Here is a 20,142-nt window from a genome sequence, read left to right as displayed (position 1 = left end):
GACAGAAATGAGCACCTTTTTGTGATGCAGCATATGGTTAACTCTGTGTCAGGAGATGCTGCAGCTTGCAATGATGTTTGGTATGTTGATTCAGGTGCCTCTAACCACATGACCAGTCATGGTGAGTGGTTTCATGATGTTAGAAATTTGGATAAGCCAGGTTATGTTGAAACAGGTGATGATACTATGCACCCAATTACGCAGGTTGGTAAAGTGCCATTGGCTATGCAGGATGGCAAAACGAAGTACTTGGCAGATGTACTTCATGTTCCAAAAATCACTAAGAACCTGGTTTCAATTGGCCAGATGGTTGAGCAAGGTCTGCAGGTTAGATTTAATCCTGATGGATGCTTTGTTGAGGACTTGAAAAATAAGTGCCGCTTGGTTGCGAAAGGCAACAAAAATGGAAGAATGTTCACCTTGGATGTTGATATGCCTGAGGTGAAAGCTGCTATGTTTGCGCATGGGAGAGGTGTCATTGCAGATATTGAGATATGGCACAAGCGCATTGGGCACGTGAATATACAAAGGCTGAAATCTATGCAAACGAAAAACATTGTTGCAGGTTTGCCTAAATTCAGAGTTGAGGGAATGCAAAAGGTATGTGAAGCATGCCAAATGGGTAAGCAGGCCAGACATGCATTTCCCAAAAATGCTAAGGTGAGCAGAAGACCTTTGGAAGTGATCCATTCAGATGTTTGGACAACCAAAGCTGCTTCTATTGGTGGATGCCATTATTATGTGACGTTTATTGATGACTACACTAGGAAGGTGTGGATTTATTTTATGAAGCACAAAAGTGAAGTGTTCAGCCATTTCAAAGCTTTTAAGGCCATGGTTGAAAAAGAGAAAGGTGTGCATATTAAAGTGCTAAGATCTGATGGAGGGGGAGAGTACTTTTCAGAAGAATTTTGTGAATATCTGAAAGAACAGGGAATTCAAAGGAAGTACTCATGCAGGTCTACCCCTCAGCAGAATGGGGTTGCAGAAAGGAAGAACAGGCATATTGCAGAAGTAGGACGGGCGATCCTAAATGAGAAAAACATGCCTGATTATTTTTGGGCTGAAGCAGTAGCAACTGCTGTTTATATTATGAACAGAACCCCCACTGCAGCTGTCCATGGCATGACGCCGGAAGAAATGTATACAGGCCAAAAACCAGATATTTCTCACTTGAAGGTATTTGGTTGCATAGCTTATGTTCATGTTCCTGATGAGAAGAGAACAAAGCTGGATCCAAAGGCAGAAAAATGCATCTTTATTGGATATGCTCTGCACCAGAAAGGGTATCGCTGTTATAACCCTTCCACCCGCAAAATGCAAGTGAGCAGAGATGTTGTTTTTGATGAAATGAGCAGCTGGTATGCACCAACTGTTATGGTAGGAGATGCAGATGCAGGAAATGGGAATGCTGCAATAAATGCAGAGCAGCAATCTCAAGCCTTGAGTGGAGCTTGAGTGGACCCAGAGAGTCCTCTACTAGTGGATCTAATGCATGGACAGGGAGATTGAGATCTAGTGAATCGTCACATGGCAGCCCTGATAGTGTTGTGCAGGTATCACATAAGGGAAAAGAAAAAGTAGACCATGCTCCAGTGTTTGATGTGTCCGCTGGTAGCTCTCATGTTGATGGAGAGTCAAGCGGCTCTGAAATGAGCCTTGATGAGGAACTTGGGATTCCTTCTGTTGTTACACCTGGTGCAAGGAAAAGCAGGCATGATTTAAAGACTCCTGCAACTGATCCAGTTGTACGGAGGTCCACTCGTATTAAGTATCCAGTTGACAGGCTGAGATATGATGGGTATACAGCACATCACTATGCTTATATGGTCAAGGTTCTAGAGGAGCCAGAGCCCACATGTTTTGAGGATGCAGCAGGGCATAAAAATTGGGAAGCAGCTATGGATGAAGAGATGGCTGCCTTGGATGCAAACCACACTTGGGATTTGATGCCTTTGCCTCATGATAAGAAGGCTATTGGTTGCAAGTGGGTTTACAAAGTAAAGCATAATGCTGATGGGTCTGTTAGCAGGTACAAGGCAAGATTGGTTGCCAAAGGTTTTGCACAGACATATGGAATTGACTATGAGGAAACTTTCAGCCCAGTTGCAAGGATGGCAACCGTGAGAGTAGTAATTGCTATGGCTGCTGCAAAGGGATGGTCTTTGCATCAGATGGATGTGAAAAATGCCTTCTTGCATGGTGATTTGCAGGAAGAGGTTTATATGATGCAGCCGGAAGGTTATGAGGATAATTCACATCCCGATTTTGTATGCAGGTTGCGCAAAGCCTTGTATGGCTTAAAACAGGCGCCGAGGGCATGGTCAGACAAGATAGGGCAATATCTTGTCACTATTGGATTTCAGATTTCCAATTCAGATTTTTCACTTTATGTGAAAAGGACAAACAGAGGGATTGTGCTTATAGTCATCTATGTTGATGACTTGATTATTACAGGTGATAGTGATGCAGACATTAATGAAGTGAAGCTGCTGTTGAAGCAGAAATTTGAGATGAAGGATTTGGGAGAGCTGCGTTACTTCTTGGGCATTGAGGTTATTAGATCCCCGAGTGGGATATGGCTGTTGCAAAGGCAATACGGTTTGGACATGCTGTCCAAATATGGGATGACAGGCTGTAAGCCTATCTCTGTTCCATTGGAGCAGAATGTGAAGCTCAATGCAGAGACAGGTGAGCTTCTTGAAGATATTACTATGTACAGGCGCATAGTAGGTAGCTTGATTTACATGACTATAACCAGACCAGATTTGAGCTATGCTGTGGGGCTGGTGAGTCAGTTTATGCAGGCATCGAGGAAGCCACATTTGGATGCGGCTAGGCGCATACTGCGGTATGTGAAGTCCACATTGCATTATGGACTGTTTTATGAAGCTGGGTGTGCATTACAGGTACATGGATACACAGATGCTGACTGGGCTGGTAGTGTCTCAGACAGGAGATCTACTAGTGGTTTTATGTTTGCCCTTGGGAGTGGTGCCATCAGTTGGAGCAGCAAGAAGCAGCCAACAGTTGCCTTGTCGAGCACAGAGGCTGAGTACAGGGGTGCAGCAATGGCTGCATGTGAGGTAGCTTGGTTACGGAAGCTACTTGCAGATATGGGACAATCAATTCATGCAGCAGTTGTCATTCATTGTGACAACATTAGCAGCATCATGCTTGCTAATAACCCAGTTTATCATGCTAGAACGAAGCACATTGAGGTGCATTATCACTTTGTGAGAGAGAAGGTTCTAGCTGGTGAGATTGATCTTGTCTATGTCAGCACTGAGGAGCAGGTGGCTGATATTTTTACAAAGGCATTGGGTACCGAGAAGCTTCGCAGATTTAGGAGCTTGCTTGGTGTACGTGAGATGGATTTGAGCTTGAGGGGGAGTGTTGAGATATCAAGCTCTACCCCCGATACATCTCCTGGATGACTATCATTTATGTCATCGCCTATGTTAGTTGTACTCGTGGTGTAGTTAGACTACCGCATATGTTTTTGGTTTGGGTTCACATATGAACCACGTATTCTAGGTTTGACATATAGGGTATTTCCCTCTTCTATTGTATTGTTGTTGTGTGCAAAAGTGAAGAGAGGCTTCACCCTCCAACCTTGTGTCCTCTCTCTTTTGTGTGTTGTGAAGAAAGCTGAACTTGAGTCTCCTATCTCTCTCCCTCATTCTTTACACTTTGACTCAAGATATTATGCAAGGTGCAGGGCCAAATGTAGTTGGGAAGTCTTAGGATAAGAATGCTAAGACTCAAGTGCATGCAGGGAATCAAGAAACGGCTTCTAACAAGCCTAAAGACAAAGGTAAAGCAAAAATTATTGAAAATGTTTATGAGGAATGGCAGACATCAAAAAAGACAATAAATTTGCATTCTAGACCTTTGTAATCTCGACATTGGGATGCCCCTTCCCCAATGCCTAGATAGCCATCGACATCCTCTGAGGGATTAGCAATGAAGGGATGGCTGCAAGCAGTCAAGAAACACATACCAATATGTGAAGATGAGAATGCATTTGTAGCCTTGGGGTCTTTTGATAGCATGCAGGTTGATGCTTAGTCCCTGCCTTTTTAGACACTTGTACATACGGATTTCTTTTCTGTACATATTTCTTCATGTTTACAGCAATCAAATGTGTGACCTACAACATTCAGGGCCTCTGCAACATAAATAAATGGAGGCTATTTTGGAGTCATTTGATGAAACACCAATCTGATGTGGTATGTCTTCAAGAATAGAATTAGCACTCCATGGCAAGAGATGTGACGTTTATTGGGGGATACGATGTTTATTATGCAAGGAATTCTGATTTTTTAGGCATTTGCATGTTGATCCGATATAATTTGCAGCCTGTGCTTGCTTTCAATGATCCTCTTGGCAGATGGATGGTTGTGCAGACATGTATCCAAGGTGAAATTTATGAATTTGTAGGTGTATATGCCACTCAGTCTTCTACCATAAGGGCTGCCATGTGGGACTCTATTGCCTCTTATCCATGGAGGGCTATTGCCTTTCTTAGAGGAGATTTTAATAATGCACCCTTGTCCAGCCCAATAATACCACAGGCAGATCACATATGCTTCAGATAGAAAAGAGACGGTGGGCTCACCTTATGGCAGAGACTCAAGCAGAGGATTTATGGTTGACTTTGGAGCATTCTATGCCTGGCTACACTTATCATCATAATGCATTGCACAACTATTGGGCTAGGTTGGACAAATGGTATGTATTTAATGCCCAACAGTTTGCTCATTTTACTATCAAACTCACTCTGGATCATTCATTGCCACTCTCAGATCATGCTCCATTGTGGATGACTCTAAACTTTGGTATGCCCATAGATGATCTGCTTGCAAAGACCATCCGTCTCAAGCATATTAATGCAGCATACTTTTAGCATAGTCTATTTCAGAATATGATCCACCATGCCATTGCTCCACTATAGGCACATGCTTTTCATGATATGTCTTATGCTTGGGAAGGCTTTGTGTACCATGTTCAGCATGCTATTCAGGATTATGGCAAAAGTTTCATGGCTGATTGGAGAAGACAGGTGCACTATGCTAAACAACAAATGCAATACCTTACAGAGCTTTCTCATGTTCAACCTCTGATTGACACCCAAAAGGAGTCTATGCTGCATTTTTAGTTCCTACTCCATGAGAACATGCACGAGAATGATCAAAGAAAGCTCAATAAGTGGCAAGTGTGGGCTAGAATGAAGCCTTTATTAGACAAAGGATGTTTCTCCAAATCCTTTTTTCAAGGTTTTCATGCACACAAGCAGAAGAGTTCCTATCTCAGAGTAAGGAGACTTGATGGCACTTGGACACAAACTCTCTCTCAACTTGATCAAGAGTGATATGATCATTTTGAAAGAATTTTTGCACCACCTGCCTCACCCTTTCAGCTAATCATTGATGCCAAGGAAGTTCTATTAACTCAGGTACAGCCAATACTAACAATGGACCATGCACTTCCTCTGGAACAACCTTTTTCTGCTGAGGAACTTCATGATGCATTGCTTCATCTGGGCAAAGGGAAATATCCTGGTTGGGATGGGCTCACAATAGAATTTTTCTTGGCTTTCTAGGAGGAACTCAAATAGGTGCTCCTTGCCATGATTAATGCGGCTTGGGCTAGCTAGTGTATGCCTGCTTCCTGGAAACAAAGAGGCATTTGTGTGAACATCTAATAGATTGGAGGCCAATTACTCTTATGCTTGTGATTTATAAGTTAATCTCCAAAATGTTGGTTCATAAATTGCATAATATATTACATGATGGTCTGCATCCACATCAGTATGGTTTTGTGCCTTGAAGGCAGATCTATGATAACATTGCAAATGCCATGACAGCCATATAGTATGCCAAGTACACTGACCAAGATGTCCTTATTCTACAGGTGGATATAGCCAAAGCATTTGATACTGTTCAATGGGATTTTATTGCCCAGACAATGACATGGATGGGATTTGGGCCCAGGGTAGCATATGCAATTCATTGGCTGTACATTGATTCGTCTGCTCAATGCATTTTGGGTAATCATTTATCTCAGCCCTAGACTTTGGGTAGATCAGTTAGACAGGTCTACCCCCTTAGTGCTCTTCTTTATGCCCTTGCTACCCATAATTTGCTCCTCTATTTGAATCATCTTACCACTCAGGGGAGATTGAAAGGACTGCACCTGCCAGGATAAAAAAATTTTGCAGCACAGGCATATGCAGATGACTCTTTTTTCATGCCTCAGAATAATCAACAAGAGCTGCCTCTTTTTGTATTACCTAATTCTGTAATATAAGCTACTCGCATTACCAAAAAAAAGGAAAAAGTGTGTGTGTGTGTGTGTGTGTGTGTGTTTGTCTCTCTCTCTCTCTCAGTGTCTCTACGTGTCTCCTCTATGGGATAAAAACCCCAACTTGGCCACAGAAAGGACCCTTGATTGGAAATTTGATCACAAAGTGCAAAACAGCAAAATGGAGCAATCAATTGATGATGAAAGAAAGAAAGTTTGTAAGCTTAGAATTTGAGAGTGTAGATGAAGTCTAAAGAGATAGTACTCTACTCACCAACATCTCACACAGGATGTTGGAAATTTTAGTTGAAGAAAGGTGCCTCAGTGCATGCGCGCACACACACACACACACACACACACACACATACACATTCACCGAACTAAATCTTTTCAAAATTTAGAGAAAGTAATGGAATCCAAACAATTTTCACTTTATTAATCAATTTTTCGGATTCCATTAATTTTCTCTCTCTGTCTCTATGTCTCTCTCTCTGTCTCTCTTCTTCTCTTTCTCTCTCTCTCTCTTGGGGGGGTCACTCATCATATGTAACCCTATCACGTGAGTTCAACAGAAGGATTTTTTTTATTTCTAAAATTTACAAAAATAAATATACATAAGGGACTATTTAAAATAGTTTTGGAAAAAAATTATAGATTTGTATAGAAAAGGGGTACATTTTATTAATGAAAATTTTTACAGATAAGAGACTTTAAATATAGGCCTTGAACGCACGTGATATAGAGGGTTTATACATAGTGACCCCCCGAGCTCTCTCTCTCTACCTCCCTCTCACTCTCCTTCTCTCTCTTACATACATACATACATATATATAAGGATGCATATATGAATGTATGTATAAGCACACACACAGAGACACACACATGCACACACACACTTTTTATATAGTGAAAGTACACACACTCTCTCTCTTTCTCTCTCTCTCTCTCTCTCTCTTCTTCTCTCTACCTCCCTCTCACTCTCCTTCCTCTCTCTCTTACATACATGCATACATATATATAAGAATGCATATATGAATGTATGTGTAAACACACACACACTTTTTATATAGTGAAAGTACTCTCTCTCTCTCTCTCTCTCTCTCTCTCTCTGTACCTCCATCTCACTCTCCCTCCTCTCTCTTTTACATACATACATGTATATATATAAGGATGCATATATGAATGTATGTATAAACACACAAACAGACACACACACACACACACACATAATGTGTGTGTGTGTGTGTGTGTGTGCACGTGTGTTTCTCTCTCTCTCTCTCTCTCTCTCTCTCTCTCTCTCTCTCTCTCAATGTCTCTATGTGTCTCCCCTATGGGATAAAAAACTCAACTTGGCCATAGAAAGGACCCTTGATTGGAAGTTTGATTAGAGAGTGCAAAACAACAAAATGGAGCAATCGATTGATGATGAAAGAAAGAAAGTTTGTAAGCTTAGAATTTGAGAGTGCAAATGAAGTCTAAAGAGATAGTACTCTACTCACCAACATCTCACACGAGATGTTGGATAATTTCGTTGAAGAAAGGTGCCTCAGCACACACACACACACACACACACACACACACACACACACACACACACACACACGTTCACCTAACTAAATCTTTTCAAAATTTAGAGAAAGTGATGGAATCAAAACAATTTTCACTTTATTCATCATAGAACATTTTTCATTCAATGAGTAGCTTTGGGTTCTCTATGGATCCAATGGTTCCCTTATCTGATTCTATGTTACATCCAAAGTGTAACACCTTGAGTCCTTCTAAATGACTTCCAAGCAGCATATCTCCTTAGGATCTCCTTGTCTTCATCAAGAGGTAAGCTACTTTTGCAATTCTTGGTTCCTTTTCCTTCTCACTCTTGAGAGTCCTGCTTAACAAATATCTATAAAACTAGTCAAACATTTCATGTACACGTTGTTGTACTACAGGTGACACCACCAGCACCATGCCTTGTTAGAGGATAATGCCTTTCCTCTATAGTGTGATTTCTCCATGCCTTGAGTATTCAAAATGGGCAAAGGCCCTCATTTCTAGAAAAACCACGGTGTGTGCACATAAAGAATATGTTGTAGACATAAACATCATGTTATTAACATAAATTGACATAAGGCTAATGCATGAATTTTTAATATAAGGAGGATTAGCCTATGATTCACAATATGTGACCCTCACCTTCTACTTTTCCCTAGTCATTTTACAACGCTTTGCCTCCTCTTCATGTCCCAAGCCATGACATATCTAGGGAGCATTAATAGAAGATGAACAAGGAGTGCTCAATTCAGTCATTCTCTCAGACGTTGTCATTGTATGTAACCCAAGGGCCTACAATAGTAACAATGAAACTGATGATGCTTCTTCTAATATAAGGATTTGCTCCTCCTGTAAACTCAATTTCTCCGTAAGCATCGTGTGTTCTACGTCTATTTTGCATTTTTCTTGTACCACTTGAGACAAATATACTTCACTCTGATCGACCTTATTTTTTAGATATTGCATCTCTTCCATACATGAGTGCTCTGTCAAACTCCGAATGTCTCCACCAGTTGCCTTATCAAGCATGGTTTATCAAGCAGGGTTTTGACAACATTCGATGACAATGTGAAGGAATGAGGGAGCATGAGGATGTGATGATCTTTACCCCCCGAGCCACACAGTTGCATCTTGATTTTGTTGGTATGTAAATATAAATATGTGTTTTACTAAGAAAAAAGGAGCTTTGTAAAGGGAGAAGTTGTTGAGAAGTCATTTGCGAAAATAGCTCCTTTTTAAAATGGAGCTTTGTAAAGGGCGCACTTGTTGAGAAGTCATTTGTCAGTTGTTGAGAAGTCATTATTGATTAATAAAAAGGGATCGCTAAGCGTTGAGAAGTCATTTTCTCATTGCTATCTCCAAAGTAAGTCTTATGGGCTTTTCTATGCTCTTGAGAATAAATACGACTTTAGAATATGTATTGATTAAAAAAAAAGCGACCACAAGCACACGCACACTCATTTTCTCATTGCTAACTCCCTATACGAAGTCTTCCTTGGCTATTCTGCTCTTTTGAGCATAAATACAAGACACCTCCAACAAGCACACTCCACACCCACCATGGACCATCTTTTTCATGGTCAAATCACAATTGAATGAACTTCCAAAGTTCTCGCCTGCTCCCCAACCCCGAAACAATCCTTGTTTCTCACTAGTTGTGACCTTGCTTGCCGCTCTTACCCTTACATCAATCGCATCTTCCTCTATGATAGCCCCGGCCCCGAGCAATTCTCCAGCATCGTCCACTCCCTCGAGACCAGCTTGTCTCACGTCCTCGTCTACTTCTTTCCCCTTGCTGGCCATTTCTCTGACGAGATTGCCAATCGACGACTTGAAATCGACTGCAATGACTCTGGTGTCGAGTTTGTGGAGGCCTCCTGTACCCTCTCCTTTGCTGACCTGCACAAGGATGCGTTTCAGTGTCGACCCACGTTCATGCAGCTTGCAAGGCGTTCTGAGCTCCTTCGCTTGGATTACTGTGATCAACCTATCCTGTCGGTTCAAGTAAGTGACTGCTTATCCTTAGTTTTATAGTCTCGTGAGCAGGATCTCCATTTGTCTTGATCGCTTCGCAGCACGTACCTTGTTCGTGGTAGAATCCGAAGTGATCGTATCCGATCGGTCCATGCAGGTAACAAGTTTTGACAAAGGAGGAATCTCTATTGGCATTTCTTGTAGCCATGTTGCCGTGGATGCCAGAGCATATTACGACTTTCTGAAATGTCCTCGGCTGAAACATGCGGAGGTGTTCCTCTAACATTGGTACCAACCCATGATCGGACCGCACTTAGCTTAGAGAAGCTCTTCCCAAATGAACAGTCGGACGCCGCGATAATAGATATGGAGAATCAAAAGGATCGGATTCTCTGACCGGTGTGCTTCACAATGCCAAGATCCGAACAATTGGAAAGGAGCAGGAAGAAGAGAGGCCTCCTCTTGACTTAGCCCAAAGGTGTTCGCTTTCAGCAGGGAGACGTTGCAGAATTGAAGCAGAAGGCGAGGCATGAGGGAAAAGCTTCCTTTACCACCTTCGAAGCTTTTAGCGCGCATTGGGGGAGGGCTCTGGTTAAGGCTCGCGGCCAGGTTCCAGGCGATGATCCTATGCAGCTCTTGCTGATACCATTCAACTGCAGGAAGAAGTTCCTATCGCTTCCAGAAGGCTATTTTGGGAATGCGTTGGATGGAGCTGTGTGCAAGAGCACTGCGGGGGAGCTCTGCAGGGATGATATTGGAGTCATTGCAAGCAATGTTCACGAGGCAATAGTGGCAGTGACAGAGGAGTCGTTTTGCAAGCGGATCAAAGCGTCGGAGGCGATGCAGAATTCGATTGTGCATTTCAACCGCCGTAATGTTTTCACGTTTTAGATTCTCCGCAGTTTCACGTGTATGAAGAAACAGACTTTGGATGGGGCAGACCGAGGGCTGTTCGGACAGTAAGCATTCGTTTTGGAGCTGAAGTGCGACTGCTCCCAGGGCCAGATGGCAGAGGAAGCATCGATATCTCTCTTGCTTTACCACCTCATACGATGAAAAGGCTCGAAGAATTAGAACCTGAATTTCTCACAACTTAGAGAGCTACTATAGCTACTAACTCTGAAACATTACTTACTATTAGCCTCTCAATGTCCAGCTTAAAGAGCTACTAGATCTTGACAAGATGGCTCATAGCCAACTTGGAAACAATAATTAGAACTAGTATGTTTTGCTTCTCAGCTTACATTCGAGCATGATGTCTCCAAAAGGAGTTCTTGTGATTAACATTGATGCTATCATATGCTTTTATTACTTGTTGCTTTCATTTTTGTGGAGAGAAGTGAGTAGCACTACCCTCTGATGTTTTCCATCGATTGTGATGAGCGCATTTGTGCTACTTCACTGTTTTTACTTTGCATATACCCTAGTTAACTTAGCTCAAATTATAATTCAATAAAATCGTCTGTGAGCTTGAATGCTCCATGAAGTTTGTGAGTGACCAAGGCTCTCATGTCATGAATAGGTATTGTGGATACTAGCTAAATAATTCATGGTGATGCATAGGTTTGCATCTAGCTATTATCCTCAATGTAATGGCCAACTCAAGTCGACCAACCTGATTATTATAGTGATCCTACATTCCATTTGGTGGTTGGTTTGCAATGCATTACACCTTGTCTTTTAGTGATTAAAACTAGGGCAATACAATACTACCTTGGCTAGCTTCTCTAATTTGTCTAACTCTAAGCTTGAGCTGCATGATATGAATAGGCAATTCAACAAAGAATGTAATTTTGACATATAATCAGAAAGCATCTAGAAAAAAGGATGTTGTTTGATTGAATAATTTGACTATTGACACAAAGATCATCCAGTACGATGGCTACTTGAGTCGGTTCATGGTAGAAAAATCAAAGCCTTCTACTTGCATATAACCACATCATGATTGGCATTTAGTCATGGGTGATAGGTGGTAATATGTACAGTTGTAGTAGACTCTTCTTCTAATTATTCAAGAGGGTGAAATCCCCCTTCTCAATTTTTAAGAAAGCATGACACAACATTACCTCCCCTTTCTTGTCGAAGGAAGAGGTATGACTTCTGTGTCTATGGTGCCACTCAAGTCCTTCCTCTTGTCTTTGGCACCACTTGTGAGTGTTTTCCTTCATGCTTTAGGGCCAAGGGGTTGCCCATGGTTCTCCCTTAGGTTAAAGGCCTGGCTCCCTTAAGATAAAGGCCTCTAAGGCTAGGATCAATTAGCAAAATGCTCAGTGATTGGGCATGGCTACTAATCAAGGTAACTAAGCAAGGGTTGTAGAGTGCAAGCTCAATACCACACATGGCATAGTGACCACTAGGGCAAATGCCACAAAGTCCCACATGGCATCTAGTCAATAGTAGTGCAAATAGTAGTCAATAGGCTCGGGGGGTCCACCTTACATAAGCCAACTATACAACATGCATTCGAAAGGTATTTTAAAAACCCCTCTGTAATCACATTTTATCTATTTGATATACCCCTACTGTGAATTTTTGGATCAATAATTATATCCCTTCAATAAAATTAAAATTTGAGAAGCCTATATTTTTTGCCCTCCTCTTGTACATTTCAGTTAAGTTGAAACATATGCTACTTATGAGAAATTGTATTGTATAATTGAATAAAACCCTTTAATTTGTACGTCGTGGAGATGCATGCTTTACACCCATACTAGTACCTAATAGAACGTATATTCAACTTTTAATCTTTTCAATTCCCAAAATCTCATGTATTTACTCCACCTTATCCAAGTTTGTTTCCCTTGCATGCTCCCAAACTGTCACTAGCTACTAGAGATTTGCATGAAGTAACTTGAATTGAACTATGAATAAAATGGCACAAACTTATTAGAAGATGGCCCAAACTTTAACCTTATGTCGATCTAATGGAAGTTTTTATATTAAACATGATGCATGTAGTAGCATTATGTTGGTTTAATGCAAGTTTTTATATTCAATATGATGCATGCACTAGCATCATGTTGCATATATGCGAATTTCTATATTAGTAAAAGATAGTGTTTATCATCTCATCATAAAGGCATCCAACTTATGTTGAGAGTTCACGAGGAGTTCACGCTCAAGATCATGTGATCACATGTGCATAGCACCATCATGTGATCATATGTGCAGAGCACTAGCCTTTTAGAGTGCTATAAAGGAAAGGGTTAGATTCCCTAACCCTAACCCTAAATGGGTTTGTATATATTCTATTTTTTCAACGTCTAAATCTAGTGTACAATTAGTCATTTGTGGTGTGCTCTCTAGCTGTGCCCTCTCTCCTCATCTCCACTCTTCTCCTCTCCCCTCTTCATATTTTGTCATGGTATTAGAGCTCCCTTGCCTTCCACTGAGGCATTGCGATCCTTGAGAGTGTGAGATTGAGAGATTGAGAGGTAGTCTTTCATTTCATTCACTTCCGTTGAGTGAAGGATTTTTGTTCATTGAAAGAGAGAAATTTCCTTCTCATTAAGAAGAATTTCTGTCTATGGAGAGAGAGATTTCTATCCAATTCATTTGAGAATTTTGTTCATTTCATTTCTTCTTTGACAGATTTATGTTACACGAAAGAGAGTGAGAGTATTGTTTTGTTTTGATTTCATTCTTCTTCATAGAGAGAAATAGAATTGAGATAGAGACTATCCTGTCTCTTTTGAGAGAGAGAGAGCTCTCAAGGGAGAGAGTCAAAGTAAAGACTCTTGCACCTCCAATTGCTACTGGAGCACATACGCTCCATCGCTTCTCCTACAACAGAGCCTCTCTTCTGCTCACGCCAATGCTCCAATAGCCATGCCTCACCAATGAAGGGCTGCCTCCATACGCATCTAAGCCCATAATCTTCAAATGGCACTACAACAACCTATCTGTAGCTTGCCTCAATGAGCACACAGGCTCACAACAAGCACAGCTAAGGCGGCTCTAACAACCATCATCCCAGTGGCTCCATAGCTGACAGATTGCAACAAACGATCGACGAGCTGACGCTCCTGTTCAACTACACAAACGGCTTCTACTACAACAATCGGCTCCTTACAATCCACAGCACTTGAATGGCTTCTGTCAACGAGCTCCAACGCTTCCTACACACACAACGACAAGAAGGGCTCTCCACAACTGCCATAGTCTACATGTCATGAATAGCCCTATGTGCATGCTCAGCGACTTCTCCAGCTCTCAAAGCAATAATCAATGGGCCAGCCCCTTCCTTTTAGACAGACTGAGCAGACGAAGCCTCGCAAACAGACTAAGAAAACGGACGATAGCAAAGGAGCATAGGAGCCATGGGCGACGGAACGTCCATCAAACGACCGATCCAGCATGTCAAGAAACTGTCTACATAGTTGCAACCTTTGCAAACATCACGAACGCCATTTTCTTTCTATTTCCATCAATTTCTGTTGACCATCACCAAAGAAGACGACGAAATCTCAGAGATTCTATCGGCATCTTAGAGATTTTATCAAGCCACGTCATCTTTCCATTGATGCCACGTGTCATTCTATCTACCATGTCAGTAGGCCCCTCATTGTGCCACATCATCTTATCCTCGTGCCATGTGTCATCACACCTTACCTACCACATGTCACCCCTATCCTTGTGCCACATCAGCAAACCCTATCCTGTTGCCACATCAGCATCTTATCTGCCACGTCCTCACAGCCACTTAAGTAGGCCACGTCACCTTGCCAGCTCAATTGTGACATCATTAGTGACACATCATCTACCATATCATCAGGGGCACATCACCTACCACATCATTAGTGCCACATCACCAATGTCGCATCATTTGCCATGTCATCATTGCCACATCATCATCTGTGCTACCTCAGTAGTGCCACCTTAGTTGTCCAATCAGCATTGACCTCTACAGGCACACACAGTGCTCCACAGTCATTTCAAGTGACCACTCTTGCCACCTTAGCACACAGGGCTCCACTGGCACACCTCTTACTTAGAACAGTGCCACATCATCACTGCATATGACCCACAGTGACACATCATCATTGAGCACCATTTGCACTCCTTTTGCCCCTCCACCTAGATCAAGTCGTCTCTCTTAATCCAGGAAGAATTTGAGGGTGCTCCAAAAAGAAAAGTCGCTCGTTTTTTCATGCTCTACACGCTCGTCACATCATGCACACATTTCAGCAGAAGTTACACTCACATTTGAGCCTCGCCGACAAAACCACTTTCTTCATGCACATTTGCCTCTACATCGACGCATCTGACCTAGCACTTAAAGGAAAAAAAGAAAATGAATTATTTGTTGTTCTTTTTGTAAGAAAATAATACAATGTCTGTGCTCAACAGATAACAGGATCTCGTACGCAAGAGAGAAAACAAGATAGTATGGAGAATCAAAAATTTGATTACTGTAGAACTAATACAATAAATGGTGATGCCTCGCAACCATGCGCTCCTGTGAAAGAAGCTTCGATGGCATGCTAGAAACAATAGAAGACGGAGGCTGGATGCTAAGGATTCAGGAGGGTTGTTATATTTCCCTGTTTCGTTCGATGACAGAGACTCTGCATTGACTTGTAGAGGCAAATATTGCTTGCTTTTGGTGTCCACTTCACTTCAGGAGCTTGGAAACACCTTCATTCTTGAATCTGGGATCATTTCATTGGATTTTTGACTCACTGTGTCAGTTCCTGCGTTTTTTGCTCGGGTGTTGGAACTCAAGTTTGGAGCAACCATTTGTAGATCTATCAGTTCCAGTGGACTCAGGAGGTCCTAAAACTTCTATGTTGCTCATCATTCGCACTCCGGTGGAGTTTACAAACAGCTCTATTTCCAAAAACGTTTTTCAGTCCGTGTGTTGGACCCAATGATTGAGACCACGGTTTCCAAAACCGTCTATCCCATTGCATTCCGGACGCCTAAAAACCCCTACTTGTCAGTTCTTGCGCAATTCGGTGGAGGATTTTTAGAGTTATAGATCTCTGTGTATTCGATTTCGTCTCTCTATTATGCATTTTTCATTCTAAGGTTTTGAAACCTTAGATTTACGCCACATGGCAGTGGATAAGTGTTGACTCCCATTTCTCACTCATCGGTTGGGATTTTGGAGTTCAGGCAGAAGAGAGATATTTGTAGATTTTCTTGTTGAGTCTGATTATGCAATGGTGCCCATGTTTTGAGGCATCTCAGGTTCTATTTTCAGTAGCGGTCATTACCGTGGGACTATGATTTCTTGAGCATACCTTATGCAGATCACTCTGGTTGCAGTTTTGAGCAGTGTGCGCTTGTTCGTGGTATGCATTGGGTTGCAGTGGATGATTTATAGGCCATTTGGATGCATTGCGGTCCTTGTTGGATGCACTGATAGGCCCAAATTGCCTTGTGGGATGCTATTTTTTATGGACGCTTTGCACATGGATGCTATTTTATGCTGAGGGACAGCTTTGACACATTGTAGGTGATGCACTGATAGTGCTATGCTCTCTTGGATGAGATATTATTGATGCATATGCCAGTGGACAGTGTTTATGCTTGAGTCATTTGGCACTTATTGGCATTTTCTTTTGGGCCAGATTTGCTCATATGGATGCATAGTATATGCACATGAGTCAGATGCATCTTTTGATGCTTTGAGCTTTGATTTTTGGTGATATTTCACTCTATTGTGGCATACACATTTGGGTGCACCTAGTATTTGGTGTGATTCTCTCTTGAGGCACTAGCATTAGGGATTTTGCTTTATTTGCATCATGGCATCCTCTTCCATGTCTGAAAAGGAGTTTTTCAACATTAAAAAGTTTGATGGGACAAACTTTTCTTTGTGGAAAGAACAAATAAGGGATGTGCTTATTCAAAAGAAGCAGATTAAACCCTTGGCAGGGATTGAAGCTAAGCCTGCAAATATGTCTGAGAATGATTGGAATGAGTTGGATGCATTAGCAAAGTCTACTATTAGACTTCATCTTGCAGAGTCAGTTTATTTCACAGTAGTAAATGAGCAGACTACGGAAGATTTGTGGAAGAAACTGTGTGCCACTTATGAGAAGGAAACTACCTCTAATAAAGTTTACCTCATGAAGAGGTTGTTTGAGCTGCAAATGAAGGAAGGGGTCTCCATTGCTTCTCACTTGAATGAATTCAATATTATTTTCAGCCAGCTTCAGGCTCAGAAAATGAATTTTGATGCAGAGACTAAGGCAATATTTCTCTTATGTTCATTGTCATCCTCATGGGATACCTTCCGTACAGCTGTCAGTAACTCTGCACCTGGTGGAGTACTAAAATTTGATGATGTTGTGGGTAGCTTGTTGGCTGAGGAGATTAGACGGAAGTCTATGGATGGCAAGAAGCAGGATGCAGCCTTAAATGTGCAAAGGGGTAGATCACAGTTCAGGGGGAAGTTCCAAGAAAGAGGGAAGTCTCGTAGCAAATCCAGGGCATGAAACATTGAGTGTTACCACTGTGGCAAGAAGGGCCATATGAAAAAGGATTGCTACAAGCTGAAAAGAGAGCAAAAGGATAAGAAAAAGATTGCAAATTGGGGTGCAAATCAAAAGGAAGAGAGTCCAAGGGAGGACAAAGGAAAAGTGAAGATCGAGCAGATCAATGCAGTCACACATGATAGTGACAATGATGTTCTCTTCATGTCTACTTTATCTGCAGAGTTGCTTACCACTTCAGATGATGCATATTCCCAGGATTGGATTTTGAATTCTGGTGCTTCATTCCATGATGTTACTCCCCATAGGGAATGGTTCTCCACTTATGATAGTGGAAAGACAGGTTGTGTGCATCTTGGAAATGACTATGCATGTGACATAGTGGGAGCAGATGACATAAAGTTTTCTTTTACAAATTGGTTTGCATTTGTTTTGAAACATGTGAGACATGTGCCTAAGTTGACCAAGAGTCTTATTTCAGTGGGTCAGCTAGATGATGCTGGTTTTCACACCACTTTTGGCTTTCAAAGTTGGAAAATTCAGAAGGGCTCTATGCTTTTGGCCAGGGGTGCCAAGTGTGGGACTTTGTATCCCTTACATGTATCAGGGGTATTTGATCATGTTGTTGTAATAACTGAGCAGCCAAGCACTTCTTTATGGCATTGCAGGTTGGGGCACATGAGCCAGAATGGAATGAAACTCTTATGCCGTTTGGGTTATGTACTGCATTTGAGTTTCTCTGATTTTGAATTTTGTGAGCACTGTCTCTATGGGAAGCAGACTAAATCAGCCCGTAAAAGAAGGGGAAAGATAGAGTTTGAAATGCTTGATTTGGTGCATTCAGACGTATGTGGTCCCATGCCTACACGATCATTAGGCGGGGCTGAATACTATGTGACATTCATTGATGATGCAACTAGGAAAGTGTGGGCTTATGCTATAGCTCGGAAGAGTGATGTGTTCCATGTATTTCAGAAATGGCTGGCCTTGGTTGAGAATCAGTCAAGTAGAATGCTTAAATGCCTACGGACTGACAATGGTGGAGAGTATCTCTCTAATGACTTTTAGCATTTCTGTGATACACGTGGGATTAAGAGGGAGCTCACATCCCCTCATACTCCAGAGCAAAATCCAATTGCAGAAAAGATGAATCGTACCATTCAAGAAAGGTTGCAATGCATGCTTTCCAATGCAAGTCTTTCTGGTGTTTTTTGGGCTGAGGCAATGAAAACTGCAGTGCATGTGATCAATAGATCACCTAGTAAGAGTTTGGATGGTGGTATTCCTGAAGAGGCATGGAGTGACAAGAAGCCCTCTTACTCTCATTTGCGTATATTTGGGTGTGAGGCATATGCACATGTGCCAAAAGAGCTTCGAAAGAAGCTAGATCCTAAGTCTAGGAAATGCATCTTTCTGGGTTATGGTGAAAGTGGAGAGATGGGCTATCGTCTCTGGGATCCAAAAGCAAAGAAGATCATACGCAGCCATGATGTGGTCTTCAATGAGAAGAAGATGCATAAGGCACCCATGAGGGATGTGGAAATGAGGAGAATCACTTTCCAGGATGTGAATCCACCTACATATGTTGATAGACAACAAGCTGTCCATGCACCAAATGTGCAAGAAATGGTACCACCAAGTACTTCCACAGGTATACAATCAAGGGTAGATGATGGATCATCGATTGGTGGAAATGATGAGCCAAATATGGCTGATATGCAAATGGGACAGCAAGCTGAAATGCCCTTGAGAAGATCATCTAGAGTGTCTAGACCACCTGATAGGTTTGTTCCAGGGGTAGACTATGTGATGCTTACTGATTGTGGGGAGCCTTCTTGCTACAGAGAGGCTATGATGCGTGAGGATCAACGCAAGTGGGAGTATGCTATGCAATCAGAGATGAGTTCACTTATGAAGAATAAGACTTGGGACTTGGTTTCTTTGCCACATGGAAAGAAAGCATTGCCATGTAAATGGGTCTACAAAATGAAGGTCACAGGTGATGATGTGCCTAGGTACAAGGCCCGTTTGGTTGCTAAAGGCTTCAAGCAAGAGAAGGGTGTGGACTTTGATGAGATATTCTCTCCGGTTGTGAAGATGACCACTCTTAGATGCATGCTTGGACTAGTGGCAGTAGAGGATATGGAGCCTATGCAAATGGATGTCAAGATAGCTTTCTTGCATGGGGATTTGCATGAGGAAATTTACATGGTGCAGCCAGAAGGCTTTGAAGAAAAGGGCAAAGAGCATTTAGTTTGCAAGCTAAAGAAGAGTCTCTATGGTCTTAAGCAAGCGCCTAGAGAATGGTATCAGAAGTTTGATGCTTTCATTCGGTCCCAAGGTTTTAGAAGGAGTGAAATTGATCACTGCCTCTACACTAAAAGGGCTAAGGATAACAGCCTGATAATCCTGGCACTATATGTGGATGATATGCTATTGGCTAGCAAGAATACTTATGAGCTAGATGCATTAAAGGCCAAGTTGCATGAGACCTTTGATATGAAGGATTTGGGACTTGCAGGTCATATTCTTGGTATGCGCATCACGCGTGATCGGAGTAGGAAACTCCTTTGGCTTTCACAAAAAGAGTATGTTACAAAAGTATTGCAGCATTTCAATATGGAGGGGGGGAAGGCAGTGAGTACTCCATTGCCTCCATATGTGAAACTGAGTCATACAGATAGTCCCAAATCACATGAGGAAAGGGCCATGATGGCCAAAGTTCCTTATGCATCAGTAGTTGGGAGTCTTATGTATGCTATGATAGCTACTACACTAGACATTGCATTTGCAGTGGGAGTTGTTAGCCGGTATATGGCTAATCCAGGAAAGAGGCATTGGGAGGCAGTTAAGTGCATCATGAGGTACATGA

The 20,142-nt window shown here is 42.0% G+C and overlaps 1 protein-coding gene across 1 annotated transcript; it reads left to right on the top strand.

Moving 5' to 3' along the window:
• The first annotated feature begins 9,407 nt into the window (after positions 1-9,407).
• LOC147898665 (malonyl-coenzyme A:anthocyanin 3-O-glucoside-6''-O-malonyltransferase-like) lies at positions 9,408-10,943 on the top strand. Its single transcript, XM_087379896.1, has 2 exons — positions 9,408-9,858; positions 9,986-10,943. The coding sequence occupies exons 1-2, from the start codon at positions 9,790-9,792 to the stop codon at positions 10,109-10,111; spliced, it is 195 nt and encodes a 64-aa protein (XP_087236022.1). The 5' UTR covers positions 9,408-9,789; the 3' UTR covers positions 10,112-10,943.
• The last annotated feature ends 9,199 nt before the right edge of the window (positions 10,944-20,142 follow it).

Source organism: Dipteris shenzhenensis, chromosome 9 (genome assembly GCF_047967505.1).
Source record: "Dipteris shenzhenensis isolate YYH24624 ecotype China chromosome 9, Dip_SZ_1.0, whole genome shotgun sequence".
Taxonomy (NCBI): domain Eukaryota; kingdom Viridiplantae; phylum Streptophyta; class Polypodiopsida; order Gleicheniales; family Dipteridaceae; genus Dipteris; species Dipteris shenzhenensis.
Note: the sequence above shows the minus strand (reverse complement) of the source record. Positions and strands in the feature narration are given on the sequence as shown.

Coding starts and splice junctions, on each gene's coding strand:
- LOC147898665 (XM_087379896.1), top strand. CDS start 9,790: ATGCAGCTTGCAAGGCGTTCTGAGCTCCTTCGCTTGGATTACTGTGAT. Junction 9,859..9,985: donor AACCTATCCTGTCGGTTCAA/GTAAGTGACTGC, acceptor CGGTCCATGCAG/GTAACAAGTTTTGACAAAGG.